The sequence below is a fragment of the Lycorma delicatula genome, chromosome 12 (assembly GCF_047948215.1).
Source record: "Lycorma delicatula isolate Av1 chromosome 12, ASM4794821v1, whole genome shotgun sequence".
NCBI lineage: Eukaryota > Metazoa > Arthropoda > Insecta > Hemiptera > Fulgoridae > Lycorma > Lycorma delicatula.
Window position 1 is genome coordinate 24,720,864 of NC_134466.1, and position 26,923 is coordinate 24,747,786.

General features: G+C 29.3%; 1 protein-coding gene across 2 annotated transcripts in view; it reads right to left on the reverse strand.

Annotated features, from left to right (window-relative positions):
* The window catches only part of ras (Inosine-5'-monophosphate dehydrogenase ras), a 62,315-nt gene that overhangs the window by 9,233 nt on the left and 26,159 nt on the right, over nucleotides 1–26,923 (reverse strand). For both annotated transcript variants that reach the window (XM_075379641.1, XM_075379642.1), the window contains 5 exons: nucleotides 23,610–23,759; nucleotides 16,940–17,227; nucleotides 11,913–12,003; nucleotides 9,597–9,836; nucleotides 1,569–1,725 (listed from right to left, as the gene is read on the reverse strand). In XM_075379641.1, coding sequence (XP_075235756.1) covers nucleotides 1,569–1,725; nucleotides 9,597–9,836; nucleotides 11,913–12,003; nucleotides 16,940–17,227; nucleotides 23,610–23,759 — 926 coding nt within the window. The remainder of the gene's footprint in view (nucleotides 1–1,568; nucleotides 1,726–9,596; nucleotides 9,837–11,912; nucleotides 12,004–16,939; nucleotides 17,228–23,609; nucleotides 23,760–26,923) is intronic.

A 26,923-nucleotide genomic window follows, 5' to 3' on the forward strand; every position in this document is an offset into this window, starting at 1 on the left:
ACTGTTTCAGAAACATTATTAACTTTCTTCATTTTTTATAACAATACTGTAATTTAAAAAAACTGTATTTCATTGAAACATAAAACCTGTATAATTAAAAAATATTACTCGGTTCAACGTGATATGTAAAAACAAACCTTCCTCAAAAAATAAGATAAGATATTGCTTAATGACAATTTACAGCAATTTATCACTATCAATAAACAATGAAATATTGATGGAGGAGCCTAGCACATATTCAGATCGAGCAATAGCTGGAGTGGATTCCAGACATGTATGTTTACAATAAAATACAGCCAAGCTTAGCAATCATTAACTGCTAGTTCTATGTAAAGATCAAAAAGTAACGGGGACAGGAAACATCCTTGTCGGATTCCCTTTTTATTACGGCATTTCCTTTTTATTCCCAAAACACAAATATAATTTTAGATAAATCGTTCGTATAAAGAAGTATAGATCATTAGAATGGATGAATTGTTTATGCACTGCATGCAGCCATCCAGCACACCATGTGGTCTGCTGTAAGCCAATAGCAACTAAAATAAAAATGTGAGAGCATGAATCAAACAAACAAACAAGCACGTGCACCATCCTTTTTTATGGGAAAGATGCATCTATTCTGTTGATCTTCATCCTGCAGTCCATCTCTAAGGTTTTTGTAGGTTACGGACTCTAAAAGATTAATATTATTCTATTAAATAACTCTGAAAGAATTGAAATAAAAAACACTCAGATATCAAGGTTATTTAATTATATTCATTATTTAATTCATTCATTACAATCATGGTAAATGCCACACAACTGAATTTAGTAAAAAAATAGCTGAATAAATGAATATAATGAAAAAATAATTCAAATATAACTTTCATTGACCTATCCCCTTTTAAGTAAGTAATAAAACTGTTAATTAATCATTACAGGAAAGGACTTAAAAACGACCACTTAAAAAAATTATGTACAAAAAATTTGGAAAATGTTCCACAAATAAAATATTTATTTAAAATATATTGAGATATGCTCCCTTTTGGCTTAAGATAACTGCAGTTTAAGCCAGGTCGGTTTGATTTTAAGTCGCTCTCCCTGAACTATAGTTTTTTTTAATAAAAAATTATGAAGAAATCTTTATCACAAAAAATGACTTTTCTAACGCTGCACTCCTAACAAGAACCAAATTTGAACATTTTCAAAAATCAAAATGTATTCATTCCGACAAAGACAGAGTCAAATACTTTTACAATTTGAATTATAGAATATCATTAATAACATGAAATATCAACACCTATCTTTGACTTTGATATCAGACTGTTGTTTACCAAAGACTTTAAGTCTAATTTATCCATTTGATATACCATTAATAAATTCATTTTCAAGACAGTACACCTCAGATTTAACACAGGATTAACAATTAATTAAAACATGATAAATATAATTACAGAACACTGGTTAATAAAACAAAATATTTTATATCATTTGGAATTATTTTGTGAATAGTGAACAAATATAAACTAAAAAAAAACAAGAAATTAAAATTCTTTAATAACAATAAATAAGATATGAAATCCACAAACCTGTGAAAATAACGATCCATAGCAGATCCTTTAGCATCTTTTCTGTTCATCGCTTCAAGGCTGCCCATACCTCTAAATTTCTTTAAGCGTACACCATCTGAGAAGAAATAATCACCTGGGGCCTCAGATGTTCCGGCCAGCAATGATCCCATCATAACTGGAAAAAAAAAGATAATTACAATCAGTAAATTTACAACATATTTATAATAAAATATTGGAATTTAATTAATATACCAAGATGTCGGTAGAAAAAAAAAAAATTAAGTTACATTTATAATAATGAGTCTTGTAAATATCATCAAACTAGAATTCCAGAACTTTGGGAATCTGTAGTTCCAGAAATGTTGAATGCACTGAGATGATTCAAAAACTGAAATTTTTTTTTCAAACTATGTTTGCGGTAATACTATTTAAACAACAATACAATAACAACAATATTATAACATGAAATGATGTGAGCATCATTTTATTACAGCTATTTAAAGTATAATGTAGGTTACACCTCAATTCATTACAGATAGCAGCTGCAGCAACACAAAAAAAAAAATCAACCTTCTTACAGAGCACCTTTAAAAACTCAATTTCATACATATTTCTCCTTCTTTGTATTTAAATTGATATAAATTTAAAGAAATTTCTCTAGTGTTCCAAACATGAGCTTTATTTTTACAATTTGGTGTGCAAATTACCAGATTAATAGACACATTCCAACGGTTGGAAACACTTTTTAAAATTAATAATAATCATACAATGATAAATTTTCTACAATTAGTTTAACAAGATATTCTGTTATTAATGGAAGAAACCTCATTTTTATTTAAAAAGCTATTTATGTGATTACAACTATCTAGTGATCAATTTCATTAATATAATTCTTGTAATCTTTTCCAATTCATAGGATAACAAATACACTACAGGGGCTTTACACTATAATAAATCCAGCTTATTCGGGCTCTACTGCTGCCAATTCTCATCGCTGATATCACTCACTACTGCTGCTGGAAAATGTAGGGAAGATAAGACGAGGTGGGAATCGTTCAGTATGTTCATTTGTGATGGGATGACCTTGATCATAGCCGAGTGTGAAACAATGGTGGATACGAGTGCATTTACTGTTGAAGACTGTGAAGTTACTGCTTGAACACTTTCCGAGAGCAAGCAATAAAAAGAACACCACCTTCTCAGACAAGTGTGCGATTTATCGCATCTCTTGTAACAGAAATGTTTTTTCTTGTTGAAAGACAATGCTCACTTTTTATGAGGAACTTGAGCACCATACACCTCATTTTATGATTTGGGTTGGGATGACAGCTGAACACCTCCTTGTTCCTTATTTTTTCGATGGTGCAATTAATCAACACAATTGTCTCAGAATGAACAAGTGTTTGCTTCTGGAATTAACAGCAAAAGGGATCACTCACTGACAAGAGTGCTCCAGCACATTTTGCTTTGAATATCCGCAGACCCTCAAAATATCCCAGTCAGACATGGGTCAGAAAATTTACCGGCTTAATTGTGTTGGCAACCAAAAAGCCCTGATCCCTGATCTCACTACAAATGACAATGCACTCTGGGATTTTGTAAAAGAAGAGATCCAAAAACAGATAAGTCAACAACAAGCAGCTCCAAAAGACACTGTTCAATCAATATTTGAAATGATCACCCCCTGATACGCTGTTCTGGATGAACCAGACAAGGAGGTGCATACAGCTGTGCTTTTAACATGGTGGAATGCACACAGATGTTTTAAACCCATAGAAGGCTGAACCTATCCTAATAATTTCATAACTAGAGTAAATTGACTTCCCATGCACCCCATTCAATAAGGGCATGTACTTTCATCTTCATTATATAAGAAACAGTGAGATAGTGTGAAATGTTTCAATGCTTTTTTGAAATAATTTTATTCTATATCGATGATGATATTAATAGTTAGCAGTTTTATTTTGATTTACCTTATTTTTGGCTTACTTTTTTGTTTAATTATTATATGTGTATCATATAATCAAATGAATTATAAATCATGTTATAAAAAAAAGCAAAATATTGCATAGCTTTTTTCAGCTATAAACAAAAATATTAGAAGAGTTAGAGCCACAAAACTAAAAAAAAAACAGATGGTGGGGAATTTTTAGAGGGAAGAAACATTTCACTAAAAATATTCACATATAAGTTGAACAAATTAGCTTAAGTAAAGTTATCTCTAAATCTAACATCGCCTTCAATAGAGGCTAAAATAAGATAAAGAGAACAAAGACTTTTCTGCATTTTAAGTCTGAGCTCTGTAATTTACAAAAATTGTGGGCATAATCTTGATAGCTCTATATATGAACTTTCAAAAAATTTTTGAAAAATATTAAAACCAAACATAGATAAGAGCAAAAAATATATATTTAAATTCTAAGAGGTGGAAGTTGATTTTTTGAAAACATTTTTTTAACAATTTATAAATGCTTGTAGGTAACAAATTTACTTGATAAAAGTTTACTCTAAAACGCATCAAAATCTGTTTATTTGCAATGTTTCCTTATCTTATTAATAAATTCTAAAAAAAAAATTAATATGATCAAATGCCCCCTCCCATATTATACACAAAAAGTTTATCCAAATTTTAAAAAATTGGTACAGTCAATCCTGGGATAAGGCCAAAAACAGTGCGATATACATATGTACAAATGTTTTTTTTTTTGCCTAGATGAACTAGATTGATCCTAAAACAAACCCGATATTTGACATGATCACCATACCGTACTTACCTCTTTAATATATTCTAGCTGTATTCACCGGTAAAGTAAAGAAAAGGTTATTATTTGTTTATATAACTAAAAAGCTGACTATATTAATGATTTTTACAAGCACAATTTCTTTACATTACTTTTTTTTATGAGGAATGTTCCAATAAGTCTGTATAAAAAATAAAGACATAATTTTTCAGGTAAAGTAAATCTTTTTTATTTCTCAATATAATTTCCTCTCAGTGTATAGACACTTAGTCCAACAATATGCAAGTCTTTTGCCACTCCACCCTTATGGTATGCATGTTTAGTCCAAGTCTTCAAAATAAACAGATGTTTCAACAATAACTTCATTTTTCATAAATCCCTTTCCAGCAAACTACTTCTTCATATTAGAAAACAGTCTGAAGATGCTAAGTCTGGCAAGTCGGTGAAATGGTGAAGAATTTTGTAATGTAATTCAGACATCTTTGCATTGTCTTAGTGGAAAACCCCTTTTTTCTTTTTCTTTCATCAAATGCAGTCATTTTTTTCTTTATTTTCTCATTATTACAGTCCAGGAAAGGGGTACACATAATACTCCCTGGCTACACAGCTCTAAAAAATCTTTTTTACACAGATAATTTTGGCTTATTCTTAAATATGTTTCATGTTGTATCCAAATGCAATCTCAAACCTTAACGTCTTTATTTTTTTTATAATTATCTCTCATAAAAAATGAAAATTGTTAAAATGATAGATTTTCCCTATTAAGCCAAAATATTTGTAAACACTTGTGAGTTAATATTTATATTAATTATGAAATATGAATGTCTGAAAATATTTATAAACAGCTCAAGAGTGGAATAATTTGGAGTGACCAGTGTGACTAATACGGTATAACATCATAGAAACACTGATAGTAAATTTTTAATTCATTCCTTACAGAAAAAATAACTTTACCAAAGTATTATTTAACGAATCCTATTCATTATTAATATCATAACTGATATAGTCAAATCACAGAAAATTCAATTTTCAACTTATGTAAAACACAGAAATAAAATTAAACAAAAAAACTCTACATTTAAATAAATAATATTTAATGATATAATTTTCATATTTAATGAAACTGATAATGTCCGTTTCGTTATTTTATAGTGTTAACTAAAACACTATAAAATACTAACTATCTTAAATAAATTTGTTGCAATCTATGATTACAGAGACATAATTCTTCCATGACAAAATTGAAGACTATTATTTCTATGTGCAATACTAATCTGATTTTTTTATTTACCATCTAAAGTTTCATATTTTACTCAATGTCCCAATGAGATACTGTAACACTACTACAAAACATTACATTACATTCAAAACTACATCTCAAAATATACTGAAATGAGCTCAGAAAGAATGAAAATTAACAAAATAGAACACTATAAAAAAGTATAGGATATAACTATAAAATACAATTTGTTGGAATATTATCAAGAAAAGAATTTTTTTTAAAGACTATCAAATGTGTGTTTAAGTACTACACTCTTTATCCTCAAGACCCTTTATGTTCCACCATTACCTGCTGATTTGGATAAGCTAATAAGATTATTTGTAAAAAATAAAAATCAATTTCAACATATAATAGTACTATAAAGTTACAAATAATTATATTTATATTTAAGATTTTAATTATATTTAAGAGTTTACAACAAATAAATATTTTTGATGTCGGTGCCAGTCAACACAAATTAAACAAAGTTATGTAAAGTTAGTACCTCAACCAACCACTAGGCAGCTAAATGGGATTCCCACATGTAAAACAGGATCTCAAGAGCATATATGAGAAAACATTTCACGATCATACCTAATCTTAGATTCACTAAGGCATATACGAGGTGCGACAATAAAGTAATGAGACTGATTTTTCTTTGCAAGATGTGGCAACCCTGCAGCTTGCGTAGGCACACCATCTTTGACCTTGGTCTATAAGCTACTTCTAGTCCAAGCGGCACATTGATGCAACTGCTCAGTCGTGAGTTGTGCTGTAATAAGTGAACACGTGTTTGTGTCTCTCGTTACAGAAACGAAACCGCAAAATATTGCGCGACGGTATGCCATTTCTTTTTGCATTAAATCGGGTGAAAACGCAACGACAACTTACGGTAAGCTTCAGACGGCTTTTGGAGAGGAGGTTATGTCAAGAGCTCAAGTTTTTCGATGGCATAAAATTTTTACTGAAGGCAGAACGAATGTTGAAGATGAAGACCACAGTGGATGACCATCAACCTCACGGACAGATGTCAACTTGACTAGGGTGCATGAAATCGTACGATCTGATCAAAGTTTATCCGTGAAAATGATTGCAGAAGAACTCAACATCGATCGAGAAACGGTCCGTCTAATATTAACTGAAGAACTTTGTATGAGAAAGATTTGTGCAAAAATGGTCCCCAAAAATCTCACACAACAACAGCGAGAAACACGGAAAAATGTGGCAACCGATCTGTTAGAGCAAACTGAAATCAATCCAGATTTGTTGAGCCGTGTTATCACTGGTGATGTGGTGATGAAGGTTGGTTCTTTCAATACGATCCAGAGACAAAACGCCAAAGTTTTCCTTGTCCTTTTAAGTTGTCCTTTGAGCAACGGTGCTCAAAGGGATCACCCAGACCAAAAAAAGCTCGCATGTCAAAGTCAAAAGTGAAACGCATGCTTGTGTGCTTCTTCGATTCCAAGGGAATTGTTCATAAAGAGTGAAATAAAGAATAGTTCAAACTATTCTGAAGAAAGAGCTGAATTTTCATCCATGGAAACCACATTACTGCCAGGAATTATCGCTAGTAGACTGTGATCATCAGTTGGAATATTGGGAGATGATGCTTGCTTGGTATGAAGACTGGTCCAATATTTTCGGTAATATCCTGTGGCAAGATAAAGCCATGTTTCATGTTGAGGGGTTTTTTAACCAGCAAAATTATTATTATCGGGCAACAGAGGATCTGAGGGTGGTTGTTGAAAAAAGTAAACATTGCCCAAAGGTCACAGTATGGTATGGCATGACATCCGTGGAAGTTGTAGGTTCATATCTCATTTGGGGCAAAATGAATGCAGAATTGAACCTTCATATGTTTGAAAGTTATGTTCATGGTACTGTATCCACATGAAACAATTACAACAACCTAATCATTATGCAAGATGGGGTCCTGCCTGACTTGGCAAGACCTGTCCGTGCGTGGCTCGACACCCATTTTCCAGGATCCTGGTTGGGACGTCATGGCCTCTTGAAAATGTGCCAGTCATGGCCAGCAAGAGTCCTGACCTACCACTCTGCAACTTCTTCCTCTGGGGGTAGGCGAAAGAGGAAGTTTAGTGCAAAAAACCAAAAACTCTTGGGAAGGAGCAATTTCACTAAGTTCTTGGAAACGTACCACTGAATTATCTGCAGTAGTCTGTTTCAAAACATCCCCATCCGTTTACAGAAACTGGTGGATAATGGTGGTGCTTATGTGGAATTTTAGCAATGCCTAACAATTCTACCATTGTAAGGAAAAAAATGTTTTTTGTTCCTAAACAAGATAATACAGACTCTTATTAATATCCTATTCACACAGGGAATAGAGAGCAACATGATACTGTGCGAGTGGTCAGCAGCTAAGGGTATCAAGACATTTGGTTTATTGGTATTTTTCCTAAGATTATCATCAGGTTTGGTTAAAATTTATATGGGACCATTCCAAAAGTATACTCTTTCAATTACAAAAAAAAATGATCAAAATCGGTTTACTAACATTGGAGATTTTGCTTAACATACATTAAAAAATAAAAAAAAATAAAGTCATCATGTTACGTGATCCATGCAGCAGATGAAGGGTACGTAGTATATTTACAACTTGATAAGTGAAATTTTAAACATTTTTGAATAGTATGTATTAAAGATTTATAACATGAATTATATTTGCTTAAGTCAGGTTATTCTTTTTGAAACATTCTGTATTATAGAGAAGAAAGCACTGGTAGTAAACATGCATATTAATAAAATTAACGTTGAATCAAGCCTAGCAACTACGGCTTAACTGCAATGTGTAGTACTACAGTTACAATTACTAATGTTAAGTTAACAAGTGTAACACAGTTGCAACATCTGGCATTAATAGAGCTAAATACTAATTACATTTCAGTTATTACCATAAATGATATTGATAGTTACAAAAGTTTTATTGGATTGTCTTTTTATTGTATGATTTGATTTCCTATTTTAATAAATTGAGAACTGTCATGTTAACAGTATGCCAAGCAATTTTTTACTTATTTACCATATTTCTGACCGTTCACTTTAAAATACTCAAAAATACACTCTCTCCATTTGCATTTTAATGCAGCTCATCTGAACAGATAATGGAACTGGGTGCAACTTCACCCAGATTATGACGTATCACAGTACGGTAAACCATGGAAACCAGGAAATACTTTCCCTGGCAACACTCTTATGACATTTGCCTTATATGAAGTAAACAAGCTCTCATCTATCATCATTATTCTCTAAATTCCACTTTATATCGCATCAACATATTGCTCCAAAATGCTGACAAACCACCCTGTTCCAGTAGATAAAAACTTCAAGACTCATATCAAACAGTAATTGGCACCATCAATCCAAATCTGTCACACAAACCACTTGTATTGCAACCGTTCAGTTGATCACAGCTTCCAGACTTTTATCAAACTGCAACTGGCACCATTAACAGACGGAAATTCATGTACAAACCGAAACACCAATGCGCATTTAACATTACAGTAATATGCATATATACTGCATCACTAACTTACATGATCGCTGAAATATTATTACGTAGCTGCTGCACTTTTATCTACTGGCAAAATCCCATGACAAAAGACAACATTATCCTGCTTGACACAATAACAAAAAATTAATGATGACAACTAACATAATTTTGTAAATAACACATAGATAGACCGTGGAAAATAATTAATTACGTAATCACTCATTAAATATGAAAACAATACAAAATTCTGGTGGTGTACTGCTATCAGGATAGTATCTAAAACTGTATATGTTCATCGTTACATTGTTCAAAGATTATATTTTTCACATGTTGAATGTAAGTATTTCAGACAATATGCTAAACAGGAGTTCTGATAAGTTAATATTTTTTATTTTTATTAATCAAAGAACAAACTCTACGGATGAATTTTTTCCAAACTAAAAAACCAAAAAACATCATATTTATAACATATATAAACAATATTTATTTATATCATCAATACATAAAACATAACGTAAAAATTACATTACCTGTCGAAGCTCCCAAAGCTAATGCTTTGATTATATGACCAACCGATTGGATTCCACCATCTGCTATACAAGGTACACCAAATTGACGACCATATTCGGCTACTTTATATACAGCAGTCCCCTGTGGTCTACCAACTGCCATGACTTCCTGAGTGATGCATATTGAACCACTACCCATACCGACACGAAGCCCATCAACACCGGCATCTATCAAATTTTTAGCTTGGGCTGCCGTAACAACTGTAAAACAAATTAAATAATAAAATAATTATTTTTCCAATGTACACAATCTTAAAATAAATTAAACACTAAATTAAAATCAAATTCACCATGGAAGACAATTTTTATTGCCTGAAATACAATCATAAAGTATTAGAGGTCAATATATACAGTGAGGCAATAATTTATATATATATATATAAATAAAAATATTTAAAAAAGAACTTCTATTACAAGTTACTTTAACAGTAAATTAAAACAAATTTAGAACTCTAAATCTAGAAGGAGGCCAACAACTTTCTTTTAGTTGACTTTTATGCTTTCCATTGCAAATGCAACAAACCCACAGAAATCGCTGTTAACTTAAGTAAAAAATTTTTCTTTCAATCTTTTTAACCTTATTGTTCAAACAGCTACACAACAAAAACTCCATGCTGTGCGATTCAGTGATATTAAAAAGGTCAAGGAATATCATATCACCATATCTGTAGACAACATGGTCTTGAACTAAATTTGTTGAGCGCCTAACTCTATGACTGGTTACCCTATCTGGTTAAATCCACTTGTCTGGATTGATTCCAGGTTTTTCCATAATTTGATCGGATAAAAAATTGTTTTATGACTTAGACGTATCACCAACATGACAAAAATGTTACCGTTGTTGTCCTCAAAGAAATATGGAATTATTCCACAGTGTTGCACATTATACAAGACTTTAATACTGTGCAGAGGTTCTTGATGATTTCAATAAGATTATTTGTTTAATACTGGAAGGTTTGTTTATTTACATAAGAGGAAATCTAGTTTTTCACTTACTAGCATACTGTGAATATAATATTTAAATTGAAAAATTTGCAGGAAAAAATAATGACTGATTTAATCCAGTTTCATTAAATGCATGCAATACTTGTATTTTATATATGAATCAATAAACCCTATGAACACGACGTTCATAGGCAGATTTGTTCTGGATGGCAGACAGATCATTCAGAAGTTTCACAGTGCTGCTGCTCCTGTGGCATTTATGTTTTCAAATACATATACATGTCTTTGTTTTCTAGGGTCGTTTTGTTCATCACAGAACCTTGGTTTCTTTTCCTTCAGAATCTTCAGCCCAGATTTCTGAATGGTATCGGCTGACGATATCACATTATTTTGATGGATATTTTAAGTGGCATCAAAATAATTGTAAAACCAATATCATCTTTAACGGCCATAAAACAACCACCATTTTTAAGAAAGTATTAATGGTAAACACCTGTTCGATATCTCATCATAACTAAATCCTATAGAAAGAAGAATCTCTTTTAAATGAACATAGCTTAACGATATCAAAAAACGAAAAATCATCTTATTCATTTCCACTGAACTTAATACAGTACATACAAAATTGGCATACTACACATGCTGCTGACTTATTAAAGCAATGCAAGGTAAGATAATAAAACTCTTTATTATTGAAATACAGAGTGCAAGTATTTACAGTATGATAAAATAAATTCTGAATAACATCTCTTCCATAAAAAGAATAACGCTGATCATACAAATGACACGATCTTGAGGAATTATGTTTGAAAGAACATTGTCGGTGAATCGTGTGATCATTAAACATATTATCAGACACTGATAGTGATGATTCTGGTAAATTGACAATTAATGTAAAACAGACCCAAAAAACATGTTGAAGTTAGGAATCTCTAAACATCAAAATCAGACTAAGATGGCATCCTACTTTTAGCAGCCACAAGGATTATAATTTAAATTTTAACTTGCTTGATGAAGATATTCATAATTGAAATAGAACTTTTCAACTGGATGACCATTTGTATGAGAAATCTTAATTTTGACATCAGAACTTACATATTGGTGAAATTCAATAATCAAATGAAAAACTAAGTCACACACAACAGTTCATTAACCGTAGTTGGGCAGAAAATAATGAAATTACTGTTATGTTCATAAAAAAAACTTCTAGCAATACGCTATTTTCTGTTAATCGACACGACGCTTCTTACTTATCCAGAAATCAAAATGTCTACAATAGACTAATAATAAATATAAATATTGATAAAATAAATTGATTGTTATAATACTAACCATTTCCTCCAACAACTTGTAAATTAGGATAATTTTTCTTAATATGTTTAACCATTTCTATCTGATATATAGAATTGCCTTGTGAAGAATCCTAAAAAGAAAAAAAAGAAATATAAGATTATAAAATTATACAAATACCAATATTCCCATCTGATTCAATGAATAAAAATACTTTAAGGACTGGTCAGGCAGTGCCTGAAAATGACTGAAACTATAATACAGAAAATAGCCTCTATTTAAATGAATTAGAATAATGGGAAAATATTTCAATGTCTTAGCTATAAAACCCTAAAACATTCCAAAGCTCATATAAATCAATCATGGATACAAACAAACCTTTATATCAGGGACATTTCTAAAATCCTTGACCAGACGTAGAGATGGTGCAAGTATGAACAAATGACTATAATATTTGTTGAGTGTAATCTTTTAGAGAGACTGAGAAGTTTCATACATGCATTTTGTTGCTATTTGTGACAATATAGTAAAACAAGTTTTGTTGTTTTCTGAAAACGGGATAAAATTGAAGTTCAAGCTATTGTAGAGTATTTTGATATACAATTTTTAACCCTGATCGATATCATAAAAATTAGTAAATTCCACTTTAAAGAATTTTTCCCCTTCATTTTCACCTATATAAAAGTGGGTTACTGAATTTAAACATGGTCATATATCCATTTAAGATGTTGAACAATCAAGATGCCCAAAAACCAGTACAATAAATGAGCCATATTACATGATCAATTTAAGTTACACAAGCTTGCTAACATTTGCAAATATCTTGAAAACTATGCCCACTATGTTATACACAATTTTTAGTGTATGAAAACATTTTACACTTGATGGTGCTGCACTTGTTAACAGTCTATCAAAAATGCATTTGACTGAACACATCTCGAAGGCGTATAGACATATTTAAATGCGATTTCATAAAGTTTCTTCAATGTTTTATAATAGATAAATGAAACATGGATTCACCAATATATGCCAAAGACCAAACAATGAGTTGGAACAGGTGAAAGTACACCAAAGAAAGCGATAACAGTTTCACCTGTAGGAAAAGTTACGGCTACAGTTTTGTTGGGATTTCTGTGGTTTAGTGCTCATAGACTACTTGGAAAAAAACAGTACCATCACCACGGAGTAGTGTGCTTCACTAATGGGTCAAATGCAGTGTGCTATTAAGGTTATATACTTATATCCAGCCAAAAAGAAAATGCTCTTTCATCAAGGTAATGCAACTGCACACATCTCAGGTTGTTACTATAAAACTACATGACCTATATTTCAAAATACTTACATGTGCCCTGAATTTGGTTCCCAGGATTATTTCCTCTTCTCAAACTTGAAGAAATGGCTTGCTGGAAGAAGATTAACTTTAAATGATGTGGTCAAAACTGAAACAACTGCTTATTTGATATAGTTGGACAAATTGCATTACACTAAAAGTGTTAAAAAGCTGGAAAGTCATTGGTCTTAATATATTGAATTACAAGGCGACTATGATGAAAAATAAAAATTCTGAAAAAAATCTTGTTTTCTCAGTCAGATCGAGAATTTCCCAAACGGTCAATCATTAATGTAATTTTGATAGGATAACTGTATAATATGTGTACATGTGATTATGCAGCTAATATTCAAAAATAAAATCTCTAAACAAGATTTCCACATTAATATCTACCAGAAATTTTTAAAATAAACAACTGATAATCCTAACTCAAAAATAATAAAATGAAATACGGTTATACAATTCTTACTCTTTAAACAAAATATATGGGTCGTTCAATAAATTAATTAAGAAACAAATGGCAAATTCAAGTTCAAGTTCAAGTTGGCACTGTTGGCATAGAAAATATCAGCCATTCTAAAAGAATTTTGATTATTATAATCTCTTTTGTTTATTTCAAAATATAGGCTTTGCTTAAAATGTGTACTGTGAAAGAACAGCATGTTGGGATAAGATTTTTATTTTCTGATAGTGCAAAACCAGCCGACATTCATTTATGGATAATATTAAAACCATATTAACCACGCAAATTTTGATAAGTGGATCAAATAGTTTATATAGTTTTTAATAGTTTATTTATAGGCAGAAAAATGCGTCTGTAAAAAAGTTTCAACCGACTTTCCCAAAGTCGCACTAATGATTTTATTCACAACAGATGCATAAAACTTTGTGAAGTTGTCAAAAGCAAATATCGGCAATCTCAATTTCATTATAAACTGAATTATCATAAATGATGTTCGAAGTGGGTTTCGAGCCTGTAGACTCAAAATTACAGACACCTGATTTCACATTTGTACGGAACGTAAACAACAGTCTTTTTTTGGGAGCATAATCCTTTTTTAGAACACATAATAACTTGTGTTGAAACTCGGCTTCACTATTTTGAGCCTGAATCCATACATCAGAGTACAGAATGGAATCACCTGAGTTCATCTGCCAAGAAAAATCTAAAACCTGTGTATCACTCATAAAGTCATTTTAACATGTGTTTTGCCATTATAAAGGTCCAATTTATTGTAATTATTTGGAAGATCAACAGTGAATACTGTAGTGATGTGCTAGAAAATAAGTGAAACCTTGCAATAAGGAGAAGGAAACAACTCTGGTTTTCCCAAAAGGTATAATTCTTCTGTATGATAACGCCTAGTCCCCATACCACACAAAAGACATGAGAAGCTATTCCAAAGTTGGATCACCATGTATCATCACATCCACCTTAGTCCTAATCTCACAAATCAGATTTTTTGTGTTCTCAGAGTTTTTATATAATTCCTAATTGGCAACAATAATCAGGTCAATAATACAATGTAAAAAATATGAAAATGAACAATTCCTTACTGCTGGAATAAGAAAGCTAACAGAAAGATGGGACACATGTCTGAACGTAGCCATGGATTGTGATAAAAGTAGGATTACTTTCAGTATCATTGAATAATAATAATAATAATTTTTCTAGTGATTTCGTTATTGAACAACCCTCATAATTCACTAGATAGTATAAAAATGTGATATAAAATACTTCAGATAATCGAAGACAATTAAATTTCATACATTTATTATATTAATTCTTTGGCAACTCTACGAGATCAGATCAATCAAGTTAAAAATAAAATAGCTTTTAAAAAATAAAAAGTTTTTACTTAAATCTGCCAAACTCCATGGCAGAATAGCCAGCCTCTTTCAGCCTTTCATCCAAGGGTCCCCTTTGGGTTCAAATACCAGCCAGGTATGGCATTTTTCATACACTACAAAATTCCATTTCCATGTTGTACACGTGCAATCTTTCAAAGCTTCTGTGGTAAATTAATTTATAAAAGTGTAGTAAACAGGGTATTATTTTGAGTAATCTATAGGAATAGTCCAACAGCTTACATTAATGACTATAATTATTCAACAAGATAAAAATAAAAAGCCTACCTATCCTTCTTTCCCCATGATGAATTTTAAATACACATAATAAAGCAGTTTGTTAATTTTAAATGATGGACATTTAGGTATTTATAGATGTAACAATGATGTCACAACCTTAAATATAGCATGAACAAAGAACGTTAAAGCTGTGTAAACAAGTAATTTGCGTACCCTGAAAAAAATCAGTGCAATACTGATCTGAAACGTCAAAGCACTCCAAAACGTTTCAACAACATTTTAAATAAACAACTACACTTTACCACTTACAAAATTCAGGTGTTACATACAATTTAAGTACGGCACAAAATTAGACAATTTGAATTCATTGTAAATATTTTGGATAAATTAGATCATGATGGAGAGTTTTTAAACAAGCTTATTTTCAGTAACGAAGTATGTTTCATGTTTCAGGATCTATACAGCAGCATAATCTTTAAATACAGGGTACCGTACCACCACACATCACTATGGAACACCAACATGACAGCCCAAAAGTTAATATGTAGTGCACAATTGTGTGAAAGTTATTGGTTCCTTCTTTTTTCCTGAAACAAGAACCCATAACAGCAAATAACTTCTTTAATATGTTAAAAATGTATGTGTAACGACATACTGTCTCCATAATCTTCAGAACTTAATCTTACCCTTATGGATTTTTGTTTGTGAAATTATATAAAAGCACAAGTCTTCCCTATACCTAAAAGTAATTAGGACCGTTTAAAAGGTCAGATCACTCAAACATTTTTGTCTATCATGCCGGCTGTTCTGTGTTACAAATGGCAAGAATTTGAATCATTGTCTTGATGTGTAGAAGGTAAGTAAAGAGTGCATATCATAATCTATTGAACAGATTATTATTCATAAAAGATTCCAATAATCATTCACTTCATACCTCTGTCACGCTTTGTTCTAAGACTGTAGTTTTTTGAAACTCTATCCTTATTTTATACCCGTAATATTTTTGTACTATAAAGTTTGAAACAAACAGATCATTCAAAATAATCTCATTTAAAAATTCAGAGTGTAATTAACAATAATATTTTACTCATGTAGGGTATTTTACTGCCAAATAAATTTAAAAGAACCTGCAGGTGATAAACAGTTATTATACATGGATTGATCATTTGAATTAGGATATGTTTATAAACAAATTAAATTTTTCTGTTGATAAAAGACATGATTATTTCAAACAACTTCCAGAATTAATCCATTGCTCTTTATTCATATACATTTCCAATTCTCTAAGGAGAGCAATTCATGAAACATTTAATTGGTAGTAACAGTCTGATTAAAAACACCCAACAAAAATAAAATTTATAAAAATTAATTAATGGTCCACTCTGTCATGAGATCAGGAAACCAGTTAAAATAACAGTAAAATTAAGATCTAGAATTAATGAAACCAAAAAACTCCCAATTTTTATACTCTACATTAACATTTTTGCATCAATAAATAAAGTTCCTCCTTCCTATAAAAAACTTTTATTAGAGACAAACTGAAAACAGATTAAACTAGACAAATGATTGGCAACAATAAATAATAACAGTATTATACAAAAATAAATAATGTGAAATAAAAATATTTTTAAATGTTAAAAATATTCATTACCAAAACAATGACATCAACTCCGGCTGCAGCCAATAACTCAAGCCTTTGCTTATCTTGTGGTCGGGTTCCAATAGCCGCTCCGACCAAAAGTTGTTTATTTTCATCCTTAGATGCGCTAGGATAATCCCGAGATTTTTTCAAATCAGTCCTTGCAATTAATGCCACTAGTTCACCGTCATCATTAACGATCGGTAATTTACCCTTTTTTGATTTTTCAAGAATACTATTAGCCTCTTCAAGTGTTACACCTAGTTTCGCAGATACTATCGAATCAAGTTTTGTCATCACCTATAAAATTAACAAAAAATAAATAATATTTCAAAAATTTTTTTTATTTTTAAGCAAATATTTAATCGTGCAAGTGTTCAATTTACACTTTTAAAAATGTGAGAAAAATAAGATCACAACAGAAAAATTAGGCCTAAGAGACTAAACACGCATAAAAATATTTTTTTGTACTAATATTAAAATGAATAAATCTTATGAAATATTTTAACAAATAGAATAAAAAGGAAAGAGAATATGGCAATTTTGTTAACTTTTTTCTATGGTTCAATATTATTCAGGGCTTTTAATTAATATTATTTAAAAGTTAATTGAGAGCAGCACTGATACAGTCTTGTTTATATTATCTAACCCTAAAATATATTTTAATGTATGTAGTTTTATTTTCTAAAGCGTTAAAAAATATAAACATAAAGGAAATAACAAAAATTAAAAGACACTAAGGTTTGAATACGCAGTTTACTTGTTTACTCGTACATTTAAGTGACAGTTAAAACACTTTTCTGTAACTCAGGGATCAGATAATAGAAGGCTGGTTAGAGTTAAAAGTTAGGTTCAATAAGTATAATGATAATTAAAAAAAAATAGAAAATGGAAAAAAGAAGATTTATAAATAAGATAATTTAGAACTGAGGAGATATCAGCAAAATGTCAAGATTCTGAGTGTACTGTTCATTAGTGGCTTTTAAACTTGATAGAAACAATGATAGAAAAATTTTTTAATGAAAATATCGACGTAAAGGATGATTAAATGACTGGATAAGATTGGAAACAAAGTTTTATTGGAAAAACTCTAAAATCATAAGCTTAGGCGTGACGGGGCAGAAATTTCAAAAAGTAATAATCACATTTAAAAACCAAAATAAAATTTGTTTTTAAATAAACTAGATAAAAGATTTATTGCTTATTTAATACTTTGGGTTGTGTAACTTTTAGGCTAACTGGAAAAAGAGTAATACATTTAATACACCGGTTTTCAAGTAACAATTAGTTGTTCAATAAGTTAAAAGTTTCGGTTCAAAATATTTTATCATAACAAACCTGGCTTCCAGTAATCTGAGAAGATTAATTTTTAAATTAAAATGTATTCCTTGCAGGTTGAATTAACTACGTTTAGGGTGATTGCATAGCAATGTCCAAGCTAAATTGTACAAAGCAGTCCAAATTCAATTTTTTTAAGAATTATTCTTTTGTAGATGCAAATACCTCAGATCATTTTATTAGAACGAAGCTCAATAAAAATAAGATTAGTTAGTACTTTTTAATTACATTGACATGATATACGAAATTATTATTTGGTGCCATGTATCACTTATTTACATGATCAATAGTGTAATAGGTTTTTTTTTTGCCTTCAGTCATTTGACTGGTTTGATGCAGCTCTCCAAGATTCCCTATCTAGTGCTAGTCGTTTCATTTCAGTATACCCTCTACATCCTACATCCCTAACAATTTGTTTTACATATTCCAAACGTGGCCTGCCTACACAATATTTTCCTTCTACCTGTCCTTCCAATATTAAAGCGACTATTCCAGGATGCCTTAGTATATGGCCTATAAGTCTGTCTCTTCTTTTAACTATATTTTTCCAAACGCTTCTTTCTTCATCTATTTGCCACAATACCTCTTCATTTGTCACTTTATCCACCCGACTGATTTTTAACGTTTTCCTATAGCACCGCATTTCAAAAGCTTCTAATCTTTTCTTCTCAGATACTCTGATTGTCCAAGTTTCACTTCCATATAAAGCGACACTCCAAACATATACTTTCAAAAATCTTTTCCTGACATTTAAATTAATTTTTGATGTAAACAAATTATATTTCTTACTGAAGACTCGTTTCGCATGTGCTATATTCGGCATTTTATATCGCTCCTGCTTCGTCCATCTTTAGTAATTCTACTTCCCAAATAACAAAATTCTTCTACCTCCATAATCTTTTCTCCTCCTATTTTCACATTCAGCGGTCCATCTTTGTTATTTCTACTACATTTCATTACTTTTGTTTTGTTTATTTTCACGCAATAGTTCATGCGTAGGACTTCATCTATGCCGTTCATTGTTTCTTCTAAATCCTTTTTACTCTCGGCTAGAATTACTATATCATCAGCAAATCGTAGCATCTTTATCTTTTCACCTTGTACTGTTACTCCGAATCTAAATTGTTCTTTAACATCATTAACTGCTAGTTCCATGTAAAGATTAAAAAGTAACAGAGATTAAAAGTAACATCCTTGTTGGACTCCCTTTCTTATTACGGCTTCTTTCTTATGTTCTTCAATTATTACTGTTGCTGTTTGGTTCCTGTAAATGTTAGCAATCATTCTTCTTCCTCTGTATTTAAAACCTAATTTTAAAAAAAATGCTGAACATTTATTCCAGTCTACGTTATCGAATGCCTTTTCTAGGACTATAAATGCCAAGTATGTTGGTTTGTTTTTCTTTAATCTTCCTTCTACTATTAATCTGAAGCCTAAAATTGCTTCCCTTGTCCCTATACTTTCCCTGAAACTAAATTGGTCTTCTCCTAACACTTTTTCCACTCTCCTCTCAATTCTTCTGTATAGAATTCTAGTTAAGATTTTTGATGCATGACTAGTTAAACTAATTGTTCTAATTGTTATAGGTTATAAAATCAAGATTATAATTGGGTCTTTTAATTTAATTGAGTATGTTTGTAAAATTTAGAGCCGAAGATGTTTGGATGAAGCAGGAACTAGCCATGGATGATTATAAAAATCTTAGACTGCAGTGGAAAAATAATAAATTTAATCAGCACCTGCAAAAATACACAATAAAAAAACTGTCCCCGGTTTTAGACTTATTAGTGGTTTGCATGGGAATTTAATGTGGGGTTTAAGCTACAAATGGTTCTGTAGTTCAGACTCTCACATCCTCAAAAAACGTGCTTTCATTATAACAATTGTACTTATAAGTCACACTAATATATGCACAATTTGTAATTTTTAAAAATTGGGAACACATACAAGGTGTTTTAAAAAATTGAATTTTTATTTAAAAAATTTACTTATTCTGCTATATTACGGTTATCCCATTCGCAGTAGTCCCCTAGATATAGCACACTTATGCCAGCATTTCTTCTAATCATTAAAATATTTTGTGGAAAGAATTTTTTTGGTAAAAGGTCACTTACTGATTTTTTCTTTATTACATTTATTGTTGCCAATTGTCCTTTTAATGTTCTCTTAATCAGTGGAAACAAGAAAAGGTTGCAGGGTACCTTGTCTGGAAAATATGAAAGTTGTGGCATCATTATGGTGTTATTTTCACTAATAATCACAAGTGTTACTTAGCAATGTAAAACCACTAGGAAATACTGTTTGTTGACCATACAATGTTGTGATAAGAATTCATAACGACCATGTTATATCTGGAAAAAACAGTAAGCAAAACCTTAATAAAATCCTTGCAAAGCTTTTTTCATTCTTGGTTTTTCAGGAAATTTTCACTGGGATGACTAGATCTTCACATCAATATCATAATCATAACATATATATATATATCATTTCAAAACCTATTATACATCTGGACAATTCTGAGTCATTTGTGATATCGGTTAACAATTGTTCTCGATTGAAAAAACAACAGTTTTGGAACAAATTCTGTTGGTACTCGTTTCATACCCAAATTGTCAATCAAAATTTTGTTTCAAATGAGCCATAAGATTTTCACCTCTTTAGACATCTCTATAGTTATTTGACGATTATCAATCATTACATCAATTAATCTGCTGATAATCTCATATGGTTTGATGAATTAGGATGTCAACTATTTTGTTGTCTTCATGACCTTCCTGAAATCCTCTGTAGCACTCATAAATCCTTGGCGTTAATAATATCCTCACTAAAAAGTTTCAGTTACATCTTCAAAACTTCATTAGAATTTATTCCATTTTTACTTCCTTGTATAAGTAAAGGAAATATTGTAATCGTTAAAAATTTCAGATTTCAATGGAAATATCAATTTTAACCACCCCTGAATCCATTTTGATTAATTTCAGCATGACATCTGTATGTATGTATGTATGTACATATATATCTCGCATAACACAAAAACGATTAGTCATAGAATGTTGAAATTTTGGATTTAGGACTGTTCTAATATCTATTAACTGTAACTGTCCACTTTATTAAAGAATTGGAGGATTGTATCTCACTTTCAAATGAAAAATTTTAAATGAAGTGCAGCAAAAAATGAGTATATATAACTTAATAGGAGTACAAGGAAGTCATGTGGTGTCATCAGATTTTTAATGTTAAATTTAATCTGAATCCTTTGTTCTGTAATTTTTAAACAGAATAAATCATCATTTGTAATAAAATATGTCCCTATTAGTTGGCTACCAAATTTCAACTATGCTTATTATATGGCTGAAAATTTTGATATAAATTATAAAAAGTGCCACCATCATATGGAAAATGGCAAAGGATGAATGGCAGAATTCAAAAATTTTTGTTACTTTTTTATCACACTTCATATTATGTTTGTGACTGTCGATGTATAGTGGCTGCAGGCAGCAGTATAATTTAAATAATTTCCAAACTACGGATGTAAACTAAATGGATTGAATGCAAGATGTTACGGATTTATCCAGTAAGGTAGATTCTAAATTTAATTTTCTAGCAGGTGTACTGAAAATTAGATAATTTATAATAAACAAAAAAAAAAAACCGCATAATGAATGATAAATAACAAACCGGCAAGCCATTTTTAAAAACGTTTCTGGCTACACCCAAAGTTTTTTTTTCGTTTTTCGCCCCTACTCAAAAGGGGAAGCGTTTGGGTAAAATTACTTTTCACGAAAATAATCCGTAAGACGTGAAAATAAATATAAAAAATAACTTTTTAATTGTTTAAAAAATACAAATATACAACCATAATTCTAAATAAGGAAAGGGATTAAAATTTTTTGCTAATTTCTTTCCAAGAAATACTAAAGAGTAAAGGCTATCAAAATATTAAAATCTTTACATTTTCGATGCAACAGGTAACTTGCCAGATTGATTTAAATTTAAAATAAATCTTTTAAAAAGTAAAAAGATATTTTTTGTTACCATAGACCATCAGGATGGATAAACAATGTCTAACAAAAGAGAGGTTTGAAGGCTAGAAAATATAGATGCAAAAGCTTCCAGTTTTTTTCTAAAGCAAGATGTAGCAACAAAAAAAAATTAATATCGATTTTTAATTTTTCGAGACGGATGAATATTAAAAAAACTTTTTGGGTATTCTGTGATCTCGATAAAAAAAAACTTAGAATATCTTTTTGCTCAGTGCCTCAGTAAAGATTTGAAATTTTGTCTTCGCCAAAACACCCTCACCCCTTTTTTCAATATTGGCAAGAATTTATTAAATCTTTTTATCCCTGACAATTCGCCTACCAAGTCTGAAAAAAATCGGTCAATGGTTTCCAGAGTTAAAAGACCAATATACGCCAACATACGCACAAATTTCCATCTGACAGAAATAGATTTTTTTTGGACTTTGGAGCTCTGGAATAAAATTTTTTCACAATTGTTTATAATTTATTTAAATCTATTTTTTTTTGTTAAAAATTATTTTTTTAAAAAATGTTTCCTTAAAGCACAAACTTTTAGACCAATTTTTTTAGATTTGCTTTTGATAATTAAATTTTTTTTCTTTATAGCACTGCTATATCAGCATATATCGTTAAGTTGAATTTGTTACATTTAAATTAAGCAGGAAAATTCACTGATTTAAAATTTTTTTTAAATTTTGAATACATTGTAGTTTATGCAAGTATACCTACCTTACAAAAAGTATTTATTTTTTACAGAATCCGTGTTTACCAAAGTTTTAACTTTAATTTATATGGTTTGATTTTGTTTTTGATATACCTGTGTTTTACCTCTTTTTATTAATTAGGAGAATATTAGGTACTGTTATAGAGTAAAGATAATTAATTATTTAAAATTTATTCAAAGATTTAAGGTACTGTTTGAATTTCTACATCACTATCTTTGTTATTATCACATGCTATGTTAAAATTCATACACACTAATTTCTTAATTAACCAGTTAAAAGAAGGTAAAATTTATTTATCTTTTTTATTTTTATCTTTTGAACATTATGAAGAAGAATTAAAAACACAACTCTTGTCAAAAAAAGTCCAGAAAATACCTTACGATTTTTCCTGGAAACAAAATAATAAAAATAAAATAAGTTAATCAGAATTACAAACAGTTCATTCCATTAGCATCCATTTTACAAGATAAAAATCATTACCAGTTTAAACTAGAAAAAGCAAAATATTAAAACCAACAAATCATGATAGGTTAAGCAAGTATATCCATGCATAAATTAAAAATATATATATATAAAAACACAAACATCTAAACTTACAGATTCTAATTTAAGATTTTGTTTATCCTCAAGAAAATCAATATCTCTAGATGTAATAATGCCGATTAATTTACCACCTAATTTGCCATTACGAGTGACCGGGAAACCACAAAAACCATGTTCTTTTTTAAGAAGAAATACATCAGATACCTGTGCAATATATAAACAAACAAAAAATCTAAGAAAATACATGTTCATTATGTAAGATGGAATATTTAAGAAATAACTAAAATTAGACATGCTAACAATAAAAATAATTCTACACCATTAAACTAAGAATGATTCAAATTTTAACAGAAATCACATTATTTCAATTTTCTTCATCTTCTATTTTTTAAGTTATCAGAGCTGCAATGAAATAAATCCTCATACACTTCATACAAAAGAAAAATTATATTTTTATTCTAAATATTACCTAATGGTAAAACACTTTACCTTTTACTAATAATAAGAGTCTCCAATCCAACACACATCTTTGATTCCATGTAAATAGGTATTTTTTTACAAAGAAATTTTGCTAAATTTTATACAGACACTAAAACAAGGTCACAAAAAAATATTATCATCCCATTTTTTTATAGTACACAAATTATTAAATTACACTTATTTAAAAAAAAAAAAGAGAAGTTATTTAAAAGTTATAATTTTACAATAAATAATCTTTAGATTCTTAAAAAAAACATTATAGCAAAATATCCATATTTCTTTAGGGTAACGTTCCTGAAATGCGCATTAAGAATGTAGAAAACTGCAAATACTGAAAGGGAAATGTAACAAGGTTATCTGAAAAGCAAAGAAACTGCAACTGATTAAAAATAAGTAATAGTTTAAAGAGAAAATATGTTTCATTATTTTCTTAAATAGTATAATTAATACATATAAACAAAATTCAGTACAATTCACCAAAGTACAGATAATCAATAAGAGCTCTTACCTTACCTCATTATTTTTCTTTTTTTATATAACAAAAGCACTTTTAAAGAAATTCCGCAACATCAGTTGATTAAAAATTAATTACATATTAAATCATTATTATAACACTAAATATAATACTATTATATATGTGACATAATATATGCAGCCAAATAATTAATTAAAGTAATTAATATAATACAAATTTTACCTAATATTAACAAAATTGCTGCTATCTATAGCAGCTTTGATAAGAGTATCATTACTGAACTCTGTCTGCAGATTGATTAAGCTGAACGTCTATATATATATATATGTATATATATATATGATATTTTTCTAAAATGTCCACTTTTTTATTATCATTTTCTTTTGTGACTTCAATTACTTCCAAATTAGTTTCTAGGTCACTAATAGAATCTTTATTCACTATTAGATGGTCGGTAACATTAAAAAAACCTAATTTATTGTTTATATAATATCTAAAATGTTCTCCAAATCAAACGTAACAGAAAAATAAATTATTTAGACGGTAATATTAAAATAAATAAAAAGCAGTCAAATAATAACTAGAGTATATAAAAAAACCTACCTCAAATGAAATTATTATAAATAAGAATTCTAATCATCCTTGGTCCCAAAAGATTAATATTTTTAAGAATATCATAAAGAGCAATAAAATACATAAATGATAAATGGGAATTGTATAACGAAATAAACAGTAAAAAGAATATATCTACAAAAAATGGATATCATACGTAATTGATTGGTAGTATATATAAAAAATATAATTTAGAATTTTTCAGTAATACAAATATTATTACATTATTACCCATAAATGACAATAAAAATAGTGAAAATGTTACGTAAAATACTCTTATACAAGTAAAATTATAGAAAATTTCATTGATACATATGATAAAAAATACAAACCTGCTTATAAATGTGATAATCTTATAACAAAACATTGAAAATTTTATAATAATAAAAAAGTAAAAAATAAATATATTGGTAAAACGAATGGATCGTTTAAAGATAGATTTAATTAACATTTTAGATCATTTAGAAATAGAAAGACGGGTTTCCCAAATGCTGCTGACCATTTGATAAATAATAATCATAATATAACTAATTTAGAAGATAATTTGGAAATAGCCAAAAAAGTAAATATCAAAGATGAAAATAGTATTAAAAAATTGGAAATTTTAGAAAAATTGTATATATATAAATATATATTTTATGTGAATTCAGCCTGATAAATCTGCAAACAGAATCTGATAGGGACACTGTTATTAAAATTATTATAAGTTGTATACAAAAATATGATAAATTAATAGTTATTGTAATACTTTTTCATTCTTGACCGAACAAATATTTGTTCTAAATTTATTTTAAATGTTTTTAAAAATCTTTCAAATTTAAAAAATTTTTTATTTCCAACAAACAATTTTTACAAAATTTAAAAAGCTAATGATTTTATTGTGTAAACGTAAACAGTTTAAAAGTTTATAGAAAATATCACTGAGGATGGGCTTAGGCCCGAAAGCACTTTAACGGAGCAAAAGATTAAAGTTAAGAATGTTTCTCTAATTCTGTGCTTTCAAGAGGCTGAAAGAACATTATATTGTATATATAAATATTAACGTACAGAGGAAAAAAGAAAACATGGACTATAAAAAGTTAAACCTAAATAAATTAATAAATAATATACATATAAAATATCTTTTGAGATATTTTACTTAAAAATATTACCTTTATTAATCTCATGGGTTAACCAATCAACTATAATATTACCTTTATTAATCTCATGGGTTAACCAATCAACTATACAAACTCATAAATTGAAAACACTACGTTTCACTTAGAATTCTCTAAGCTTCCTTAGGTGATAATACACATTCATACACGCATCATACAAAATTCTCTTACATAGTGTATGTAAGTATATTTAGTAGTTTATTTAATTTTAACAGTGTATTTAATTTATAAGTTTGTATAGTTGATTGGTTAACCCAAGACATTAATAAAGGTAATATTTTTAAGTAAAATATGTCTTATTATATTTAATTCTACCCAATCAAGAAGAAAGGAAAATAAATATACATTTAAGTTTTTAAAAAAATTTAAATAAATAAAAAGAGTCAAATACTAACTTATAATATAATATATATTATATTATATAATAATAAATAATTATTTTGTTGAAATTAATCTTTGAAGATTTGTATTACTCTGTAATGTTAAATTACATTTTAAATTCTATTAATATAAATCACCTGTTATAGAATAATGAGTTAATAAAACTGCCTTAATTTATCTTGATGAGTGCTACTATTTATTGCTCAAATAATAAATTAACATGCTATTTTCATGACAATATTACAATAATTTAACAAACACTA